This window comes from Rutilus rutilus (genome assembly GCF_951802725.1).
Source record: "Rutilus rutilus genome assembly, chromosome: 9".
Classification (NCBI taxonomy): domain Eukaryota; kingdom Metazoa; phylum Chordata; class Actinopteri; order Cypriniformes; family Leuciscidae; genus Rutilus; species Rutilus rutilus.
In genome coordinates, this window is record NC_140223.1 from 36,816,551 (window position 1) to 36,828,293 (window position 11,743).

At 39.1% G+C, this 11,743-nt stretch overlaps 1 protein-coding gene across 2 annotated transcripts in view; it reads left to right on the top strand.

Annotated features, from left to right (window-relative positions):
* pik3cb (phosphatidylinositol-4,5-bisphosphate 3-kinase, catalytic subunit beta) overlaps window positions 1-11,743 on the top strand; it is a 72,971-nt gene that overhangs the window by 33,612 nt on the left and 27,616 nt on the right. For both annotated transcript variants that reach the window (XM_084419129.1, XM_084419130.1), the window contains exons 4-6: window positions 3,253-3,481; window positions 8,371-8,591; window positions 8,688-8,870. In XM_084419129.1, coding sequence (XP_084275255.1) covers window positions 3,253-3,481; window positions 8,371-8,591; window positions 8,688-8,870 — 633 coding nt within the window. The remainder of the gene's footprint in view (window positions 1-3,252; window positions 3,482-8,370; window positions 8,592-8,687; window positions 8,871-11,743) is intronic.

The following is an 11,743-nucleotide window of genomic DNA, read 5'->3' on the forward strand; positions in this document are numbered from 1 at the left end:
GGCCGATAAATGCTGCCGATTTATTTTGGCCGATATTTGGCCGATTATGTGCTTGTTTTTAACCTCTATTTGAAAGATAAAATGTAACACAAATAAATACTTAAGATAGACAAGATTTCTCAACAAAAACATTTATTGAACACTTTACCAATCTGCACTTGTACAAAAGACAAAAAGAACTTGAGATATGTTTGGTAATTGTACCTGAATGAATTGAAAATTAATTTGCTACATTTCAGATTAATATATTTGTTTTCCTTAACATTTGAATTAACAGTAACTTAAACACTTTGCAGTTTGAATGATGTCCTGATAAACAAAATGACGGAGTATGTTTTTATGTTTCCACTGTTCGATCGCGCCCGCGCCTCTCACCACACACAACACCCCGCAGCGCGCGTTTTGCACACAAATAAGTAAACACTTTGCGGACTTTAAAACACACGCGACTTTTCGATCTCGATCGCGCCAGCCTCCCTCCCTCTCTCCTCCCTCCCTCCCTCTCCCTCCCCCTCCCTCCCTCCCTCCCTCCCTCCCTCCCTCTCTCCCTCCCTCTCTCCCTCCCTCCCTCCCTCTCTCCCTCTCTCCCTCTCTCTCTCTCTCTCTCTCTCTCTCTCTCTCTCTCTCTCTCTCTCTCTCTCTCTCACACACACACACACACACACACACACACACACACACACACACACACACACACACAACGCATTGCAATCTTTACATCGCAGCCGGAGCTAAAGCGGAGCTACAGATTAGGTGTCCCTAAAGAACCCGCGTATCTAACAGTAGTTCCGCATTACTTTGCACGCGAGTTTTATTTATTTTTATAGCGTGTATTCTCCGTGGAAATTTATACACCGAACCGTGACGCCTGTACCGTTTCGGTTCAATACGAATACATGTACCGTTCCACCCCTAGTCTACAGTGAAATACAGTCACACATTACACTACTGTTTGGCCAGCATTTTAACCGTGTTTAATCCAGCTACTAGCTAACGGAATGTTAAAGTTAACTGCTGACTAGTGTCAAGTGCAGCGAAGCGATGTTTCTGTTATTCTAACGTCCGTTTTCAGAGCATCCAAGAGAAGCACAGGCATAACAGTAGCACTGTTATGAAGCACAGAAATGTGCGTTGATATTCGGTCCGGTAAATAACGGTCGTTAAGGCACCAGTGCCGTATTAGCACTGGGTCTGTCTGTAGCTACCCAACCCTAGCAAAGCAAAGCCAGTCCTTCACTAGCATATAGTTGGTCTCTTTTTTTATTACTTACTTCTCTGCATTGAGTGACAACCCTCTCAAATATAAGACACACAAACAGAACAAATAAAAGTCTCAGAATCACTGTCTGTAAATTCTTGCTTACTTATTGTGACATGATCGCAACCCTTCTGCTGTGCTAATGCAACCTCAACTACGCTATCAATTTCAAAGTAGCCGAACGTCATGTCGCCTATTCATGTTTTTTCTCTAAGTTGGCAGTAACATATCAAAAGTTTTTAATTAAATATAAAGGAGTTTTCTCCAAGGAACTTAGCTCCTTCCTTAAGCACTGGATGAGGTCTGCTCACTCTGCTGGAGAATGACTCTAGGCGCAGCATGCGTCGAACGCGTGTTCCACAACAACAACACTAGGCTGCCCACAGATGCGCCTGCCTAATAATCGGCTTGATACACTTGGATATTGGCCGATGCCGATTATGTTAAAAATGCAAAAAATCGGCCGATCAATCGGCCGACCGATGAATCGGTCGACCTCTAATTTCAATCATGCACTCCTATCTCTTTGAATGGGAAAACATCAAATTCTTCAAAGCTGTTCACCAAACTTACCTTTAAATTTCATATTTGAAATCACCAATGATATCTGACAGCAATTGTCTCATAAATTTTGTTTCTAAACACTCAAATCATGACAAAAAAATGCATTTTTCCCATTCATAGTATCTAAAGTCTTTGGTTTAGCTCTAACCCTAACCAGACAACTCAAACAAGCTAACCATGTGCTGAGTCCGAAATCGAATACTTCCCTACTATGGAGTACGTGAAAAACAGTACAGCAACAGAGCAGTATGTCCGAATACATAGTGTTATATAAACAGCAGGCAAAAAGTCCCCGGATGACCTACTACTTCCTGGTGAGATTCTGAAGTGCGCATTCGATGGACACTTTACCATCCCATGAGGCCATGGGAGAGGATTTATGAATGACATTGAAGCGACACAATTGACGCTGACAGTAACAACATGGCAGATGTAGTATATCCGAATATCATTTGTGCTACACTAGGGTTGGGAATCGAAACAATTCTGGAATCAAAAACTTGAGGTCAAGTATCGGATACTTGTTATAAAATTTACATTTCGATTCCTCTTATCAATTCCTTTGTGAGCATTTCAATATAACTTTAAACGATTCAAGCGCGAGACGACTTGCGTGCTGTTTTCAGTGCAACTCTTAAAGTGACAGCAGCCTAATATTCCCACTGCCATCTCTATATTTAACACTAATCAAACAACAAAAGACTTCTTGACCGAATAACGTCTGTAAAGTATATTTGTAATGTATATTTTATTTATAAAGTGCAGTGTTATTTACATTTCTGTACCTGAAAATCTTAAAACACTTTATTTCAATCATATATTTGTTCAGTTTTTTCTTTTGTTGTGATTGCTATTTTTTTATTTGTTCTTTTTTAATTACTGAGTGTTTACTTGTCTTTAATAAAGCTTGGCATTTATGTTAATTAGGCTAGGTGTTTTTCTATGGTATTTTTAAACCACAGGCATGCATTCCTTGAATAAGTGTTCTTTAGCCTGTTGAACTTTGCTCATTATATTCAGCTACAATTAAATGTTTTGCAATAAGACGTAAGAATGTGAGCAACCTTTTTGGAATCGAAATTAGGAATCGATAAGAATCGGAATCGATAAGCAGAATCAAAATCGTATTCAAGCAATAACCAACCCTATACTACACACATTCATGCTATATAGAATGTACTTTTTTAATGGTTGTGTATGTGAGACAGTATGTGATTTCGGATGCAGTGATGGTGTTCAGAATTACTTGCAAATCAGAGACGGGTGTGTTTAATTAGAGTTGGAACTAAAGTCTGCAAGACACCGGCCGTCCAGCACTAAAGTTGAAGAGCCCTGGTTTATATAGTATAGCTAGTATTGAGAATTTATATTTAACATGCAGTTTTGATTGTATCATTTACTCTCATCATCCTGTTTTTGTGTTTGTGTAGCTGTTATGGAAGGAGGCGCAGACATACCCTCTCTTCTCATTGCTGGGGGAGATGGAGGGTCACATGTTCGAGTGTGTGAACCAGGCAGCAGTTCACGAGGAGCTGGAGGACGAGAGCAGGCGACTATGCGACGTGCGACCGTTCCTGCCTGTCCTCAAACTGATCACACGCAACTGTGGACGTGCAGAACGCCTACTCGACTCTAAGATCGGAGTCCTCATTGGCAAAGGTGACACTTATGCACTTAATCACGTGTGTAATGAGCTATACTTTTAGCTAATATCCATTAGATTTTGATTTTTCAGTGACCCTTTCTGCAGGTTATATTTGTTACCCCAGTGGGTAACAACAAGCAAATGTCTTTTTTTTTGTATTATGAGAGGATCACTGAATCATTCAACTCAAACAATTTGGTCAAAAACTGTGATTAATTCAGGAATAAACTATCACTAAATCTTGCTCAGAGGCATGCACAGTTGAAAAAATTTTTTGCAGACCAAAAATAGACCAAGCAACTAGCAATATTGTGTCTTAAATGCACATTACTTCATATACATTTTTTTACTGAACTGATATTTAAAAAAATTACACACTCACAATTGAGCTGTTCAAAATATCAGGACTGTGTGATGACCTATGGCACAACAAATTGAAACAACAACACTCTTGCTTTTGTCTTACAGATTTAAAAAAAAAAATGTGTTAATACCTCTAATTTTTATTTTATATTTAGGTTTTTTTATGTACAACATGTAATACATATATATATATATATCTCAATGTGCTTTGTTTTAAAAAATATTGGCAATAAAAATGAAAACACTAGAGTCGGGCATTGTTTGAATTGCACTAGTAGTATAATCAGTATTTAAAGGGAGACAAATAAGAGCTCTTTGTACCATTAAAACATCCTAAAGGTTTCATAGCTTAAAAAGTCCTTGTCATTATAAACAAAGCATTTATTTAATCAAGCTCCAAAAACAGCTCGTTTTGATATTTAAATCTGTGATGTCACACTGGCAAATAAATTTGCATACGACTGCCTCCAGAGTTAAGGTGCGCTCCATTTGACCGTAAGTGGACTGGGAAGTGGACTTCACAGGGTATTTCACCATCTTAAGTGAGATTCCAATCCGAAGGGAACGAACATGTTCAGTTCGAAGGGCACTGCAAACGGCGTAGGGAATAAGGGAACATCGATACATCACTTCACAGGAAGTGGAGAGCGAAAATCAACCAACTGTCATTGTGCATCGCATCACCAGCCTGAACTAACCATGGAGCACAGCCGTTGGAAGAGATTTTAAATTAAAATTTCTAACGGCTCTGAGTTTACGTATGCATTTGAGTATTCATAAATATTGTTATTATTATACAAACTAGAGTAGGCTATTTATGAATGGTTGGGGTGATGAATGTTACATTTCCATAGTCTATTGTATGCATATCTACACAAATTAAAAGTGTTGAGAAGCAACTGAGGCGCAGTCATTTTTTATTTTTATTTTACTTTATTTACCTCAGGAATGTTTGCTAATTGCTATGCAGCTGCGCGTGGGAAAGAAAACGCACGAGATGAGACCTCTACAATTATTAAGATTATATTAAGAGCACATTTATATATAGATAACCAAATCTATATTTCAGTACAGCTTATGTACAGTACAGCTTATGCTTCAAAGCATAAGTTACAGTACTGTTACAGTACAGCTTATGTTTAGTCATAAAGTAGTCTAATAAACTAATACAATGCTTTGATTTTTATTTATTAGATAGGCTACGTGTTTTGTAATATATAGGCCTATTATATGATTTTAAATTTAAAAGTAAAGTAAATTACAATATTTATTTAAGTTATATCATAATCTGCGTGACCCTGTTGTTGCCTTTCTTTGATGACGTTGCAGGGCATTCCAGATGAGCGATTATTGTCAGCGAAGTCCACTTCAACTGATGTACCGTGTTTAGGGAGTAGGGGGCAGTGAACACTGCGTAGGGACCCTGTCGAATGGAACGCACCTTTAGACACTGACGGATACATACATCATCGCACCATAGGCCCCACCCACTTGCGTTCAGTCGCTTAACGGCTGACGTTTGGCCTACACTGGATATGAGCATCACGTCTAAAGCAAACAGAAGCCATTATAATCAGTGACGCTGTCTACACTGGATACAGTTTACAGATGTGTGTTCAGTTTCTGATGTATCCATACACTCGAGTCTGTCGACAACAGGACAAATGAAGAGTGAAAGAACGTTCGCTTCGATTCCAGTTTAAACTGTTCGTTTGTGTCTCTGTACAGACTTTCAGAAGGATCCTAGCATTGGAAACAAGCGGATGGTTTAGTGTAATGGTGTCCTGGATCACGTCTTGCAATAGCTAGAGTGCGGTGATTAGGGATGGGCATTCGATTAAATTTTCTTAGTCGATCGTCGGGAGAATTAACGATCGACTATCGATTAATCATTAATATTTTTATATTGAAATTCATTATTTATTTAACTTTTTATAAATTAAAAATGCAATGAAAATACAAAAATACAGTTTGTTTGTCCTCGATGAGATCTTTATTACAAGAAGATCAACTTGTGGCAGTGAAACTGGACGTTCGGTAGACTTGAAGATATGCCCTGCGGTGCTCTAAAACAGCGGAACCTGCAGCTGCGAGCCGGCGTTCTTAAACAGAGACCAATGGCCACTTAATCCGTTTTCTGTGATCGGATAGCTATCCGATCGTGAAAAGACCAAATGTAAATGCCCTCCGAAACGCATTCGAGACGGATTTAAATCCGATCGCTCAAACCACTTCAGGAGGAGATCTGAGACGCTTTCCAGACGAAACTGGACAAGAGTAAATGCATCTGGTTGTTGAAACCACATATGTAAATTTGACTTATCCCAAAAATGCTAAGAAATAAACGTGTGAGAGCGTGTTATAGGCTATATGTCATGTTATAGCCAGATATGACGACGCTACTTCAACACGCATAGATGAGCATCTATTCATCAAGCCAACGTGCAAACTATCGCAAATCAAAGTGAAAGTCATTCATCAACACACAATCATCTTCATTAAAAGTAAAGAACCGAAATGATCTTACCAGGGCTGTTGCCGCAATATCTTGTTGCGGTCTTTGATTTAGAAATTTTCGCTGATGATCAATAAAATACAGCTCATATCAGTTGCTTTCGGTATCGTGCAACAATTTAAATATAGCGCGGGAATTCAAGATCGGATTTATGTCCGGTTTGCAAAAACACATTTATGTGACCAGGTGTAAATGGAATCGTTTGGATAAATCAGATGATCTGAGAAAACGCATGAAGTTCCCATAGAACTTCTGCACCAGTCTACTGATTTCTGTTGAGAAAGATAAGCATGTTGACATGATCTGGGATCAGACGCGACGCAACCTGGTGACAGCCAGTCCAGCCGACGAAAACACCCGCTCTGAGGGGACTGACATTGCCGGGATGCACGGGTACCTCCGCGCTAAAATTAATTCCATTGCTTCAAGACTCACACTACGCAACGCAACCTGCATTAGATTAATCGATAACAAATAAACGTGATCGACGAAATTCTTAACGATCAATTATCGATCGTCGATTAATCATGCCCATCCCTAGCGGTGATACTGTTTCCTATGCAGTGATGTGAGCCAATCATAACAGTGGAGTTTACTGACAAGCCTTAAAGGAGCCGCCCCTTAAAAACAGATCGTTTCAGACAGAGTGAAGGTTGAAAATAAGTTTTTCCACATTAATATTTGGGTGTTTTTTTTGTGCAAAAAACTTTATTAATCTGAAGGAACACATTAAAAAAAATACAACATCCATGTCATGACCCCTTTAATAATTAATGATCAATAATCAATGATTATACATTTCTGAGTGTATTATAGACTTGAAGTGAACTGAGAAAAGCATATGTAGGTTATTTCAATGATCACATTTTCTGTTTCACACATGTATGAAGTTTGTAATGTGTATCTGTTAATCTTTGGCACACACTTTTGGTGGCAGCAATTGTGCATGAGACTCAGCAGAGGCAGATTTGAAAGTGATGCTGATTGTCTGTTTATGTGAATGTACATATTATTCATAATAAGACTATGATGAGATGCCGGGCACAGCCCGCGAGGCTTACGCACTCACACACTCTAATTCCCTTACTCATTCACTGGCTCTGAAACAACACACACACACACACACACACACACACACACACACACACACACACACGCACACGCACGCACACACACACACACAATATGGGCAATCTCTCTTAGTGGAGAGGATCAAATGAATTTTTAATGCTCTTTAAATGTCATCATGTGTGTTATCTGGAAGCCATTTGAAACCTTTCCCTCAGAGCTCTGTCTCGCGACAAAACACACTGATGTCATTCAACAGGAACAGACACTCATTAAAGGAGTAGTTCAGTCAGAAATTAAAATTGTCATTATTTCAACGTTATTTAAATGAAAATTTAATTTAGCAGATTTTATTTATTTTATTTTTTTGTGAAAAAAAAAAGGATAAATCTTGTATTTTTTTCAATGAAATTACATGTTAGTCCACACACCTAGGCCCGGTTTCAGACAGGGCTTAGATTAAGCCAGGATTAGGCCATAGTTCAATTAGGCTTTTATAAACATGCCTTATCTTGAGACAAAACAATTGCACTGACATATTTTAAGATCTATCCGTGCAAGTTACTTTCAGCTCAAACATGCACTTTAGTCTGAGACTAACTTAAGCCTTGTCTGTGAAACTGGGCACTAATACACACAAACCATTGCTTAGCTTCAAAACTCACAACACACACTGTTAACCGTTTCTTTGACTTATCACACATTGTTTTTACTCTTTTATAAAACTTAAAAAAGGCTTGATTTTGGACCAGTGTTAAAGTGTGCATGTTTTTGAAGCAGAAATTCACAGCATCATATATGCATAAATGTTAAAACAACATTGTATCTGTGACGGAGTGATTCACATGATTTTAATTCAGATTCTGTTATTTTCATTGCATAAACACATTGTCTGCCGTGGATGTTGTTGAAATTGTGAGAGTGTAAAGTCACTGAACGTTATGCCACATGGCACAGGTCTTCACGAGTTGGACGCCCTGCAAGACCAGGAAGTGAAGGACTTTCGCTCCAAAATGAAGCGAATCAGCGAAGAGAAAATGCACCAAATGCAGATGATGTCGTGGGGGGAGTGGCTCCGGAGCTGTTACTCCCCTCAGCTGGAGACTGGGTTATTGGAGAATTTGATTGACAAGCATGAGGGCGTAATCAAAATTACCATGCACTACGACCAGTCACAGGTGTGTGGTGTTATTTTAGTACATGGTATGTTGCATATGTCTCTACCATGAGATGAATGATCAGTCTTATCCTTGTATTTCTTTCTCTCTGTGTAGGACACAGCTAGCCTGAAAGTGTCATTGCATTGTTCAGTATCTGAACTAATGGACCAGGCTCTCAAGAAATGGCAGACCACTCATGGCCCAGAGGAAGACATTGGTTCCCGGAGTGATTATGTGCTGCGTGTCAGCGGCAAACTGGAGTTCCTGTTTGAAGATTACCCTCTTAATCAGTACAAAGTAAGGTTCAATGGCAAAAATGGCTTTGAGGGGGTTAAACTGTATTTTCTAAGGTTCACTGTTGTTAATATAAGTACAGTACAGCACATTACATACCGTTTTTAGAGCAATGTGCAGTTTAAAATCTCATGTATTTTGCTCCTCTAAAAGCATTTCTTCATTCATTTGATGATTTTGATAATTCAGTTGATAATTCATCATCATGCTATTTCAAACCTCTATGATTTGTATGACCCCCCCAACACACACACATGTATATATTGTGTGTGTACTGGTTTGACCTACATTGAGGACCAAATATAGTGTGGTGTGTATTCAGGTTTCAGGCCATGCCCCCTACATTATGAGGACATGCCATCATAATTCAAATCGCTAAATAAACATACTAAACAATTATTTTTTGTTAAATGTAATAATTAAGTTTATGGGTAGGGTACACACACGTGTTTGACCCACTGATCTATATAAATGACGTTTAGTGGTTTTACCTCGTAATATTTAATCCAAAGATTAACATGCCTTAACAAAATTAATGGGGTCAATAGAGTGGTGCAGGTATGACGTAAATTTGTAGGCCAAAATGCAGAAAGGAGTTAGCACCGGAGTTAGGACTTCGTCCCGAAGTCAATGGGTTTTTTGATTGGGGTTTTGGTTAAATGGCTGAAATAAGGTCTGAGGTGAACACAAGCTCAAGACACTTTCACGTTTTATTCTTCAAGTGATTTTTCTAAAGCTCTTACATGTCTTGAAAGAGGCAGTTGCTAACAAGTGGCTGAATGGGACTAAAGAGGCTGTTGGGAAGTCTCTCAGGTAAACTTAGTCCCTTACAAACTATTCTAACTCAAAACTTTCTGGGAAAATGTTTTTAGATAAAAACTGAAAGAGCTGTTGGAAGCTTAACGATTGTGACATTGAAGTCGTGGGACAGTGGTGTAGTTCGCTTATAGCCTTACCTTTAGCTTTTTACTTCTGCCGACTGCATTTAGGCTTCAAACTTCATAAAAGTTGTGTTCATCTGTGATAATTATCTTGATGGACAAAACGAGCAAATCTCACATACATCTGGTGATCATAGAGCTTGTTTTTTGCGATAATCCAAAAGCCTATGGAAAAATCTTACTGGGTTTTTGTCAAGGTGTGATGCGAACCGCCGGTTGGCCTACAAAGTGACGTCAAACCTGCACCACTCTATAGCCCAAGTGACAAGTGTGCTATTCTCCAAGCCTTCTGGAGCTATAAATAAAAAATAATTAAATAATTGGCTAAAAAATATTTGTGTGAACTTTATTACTTTACATAAAGTGGAGCTTTTAAAACATTGTCAGCAATCACAAGTAATGATTATTATAAAAAATATGACTTGGGTTCTTGGATTGGGTTCTCCATAAAATTCACCATGCATCAAATGAACCCAGTGAGCTTTAGTGTAGATTAGCCTTTTTACTATGGAAAAACAATTAAAAAGAACGCCGCTAGTGAAATGTGTCTAACTGGTAGGTCATGTTCAGACATCAAACAAAAGAGTGTGTGCTTTACTTTACATTTTGTGTGTATAATAGTTCAGTTCCATCATGAGCGATCGGTCACAGGAGTCCATTAAAGATCATAAGTGACATGGTGTTCCAGGAAATACATAAAAACTCAAACCATGCAGACACAGTTATCAGAAATCATTTTACAACTTACAAAAAAAGTAGCAGTATTATTTCGGTCAAGTCACCTTTATTTATAAAGCACTTTTTACAGTACAGATTAGCCGCGTTTCCACTGTCGGGCCAGGGCCGGGCCAGGGCTTTAAACGGGCCGTGCCGGGCTAATAGCCTCGGGCCATTAGCACCGGGCATGCGTTTCCACTGTCGGGCCAGAAGCTCCACAGCGCCTCACTAAAACACGCCTGTAACACGCCTCTCTGGGACAACGTCACACTAACCCATCATTTCACCAACAAATGGAAGTTTTATCAGAAAACTAATCAGAAATCACTGGAAACAGCGTTGAAAACAAACACGATAAAAGCGGCCGTTTGCTAGCTTTTTTTGTTTGTTTGTTTAGCAGCTACTTGAATATTTAAAACCCAAGCATCGATGTTTTACCACAGGTTTACAATAAAAAGTGATACATTGATCATAATGAATTAATTTATGTAAAAATTGCACATTAGTCACTCATAATAAATTACCGTTAGGTCTATTTCACAAAAGAAAGAGGACACACTTACTTTTTCAGTCGCGTCTGTTTCTTTATCTGGTAACTTAGTTACAGGACATATATCACATTTAAAAAAAAAAAGATAATTTCTACAAATATATGGCCATACGACCTGAGGAGCTTTAGCACTCTCTCGACTCCCATACAGATATTTTCAGTCAGAGAAACAGAGGAAGCTCCCGAAAAAAAAAAGTTACTTTATTTTTTGATAGTCCGGTTTAAAGAGACGAGACGTAGGCTATGACAGATAAAATAAAAACATGACTGTGATAGCCTTTATGATTGGTCTGATTTCTTCAAGCGTTCGCTGTTTACTATGGTAACGGCTAGCGCGCATAGTCTTTTGCATCACAAACAGAAGGCATTCAAACATGAACGCGATTTAAATTATTTTATTTTTAAGTCTTAAATGCTGACAGAATCATCCAGCGATGCCGTCTCCCAACGGTAAACTCCTCCTCTGTTGGTAACCACTCCTCTAGCCCGAGCTGGCCCGCTTTGGCCCAAGGTATTCGACGGGCCAAAAATCCTGGCCGTTGGCCCCGAGTAAGCCCCGATCAAGCCCCGGAAGTGACAGTGGAAACGCGACTGGCCCTGGCACGCACTAGCACGGCCCGGCCCTGGCCCGACAGTGGAAACGCGGCTATTGTTTCAAAGCAGGTTTA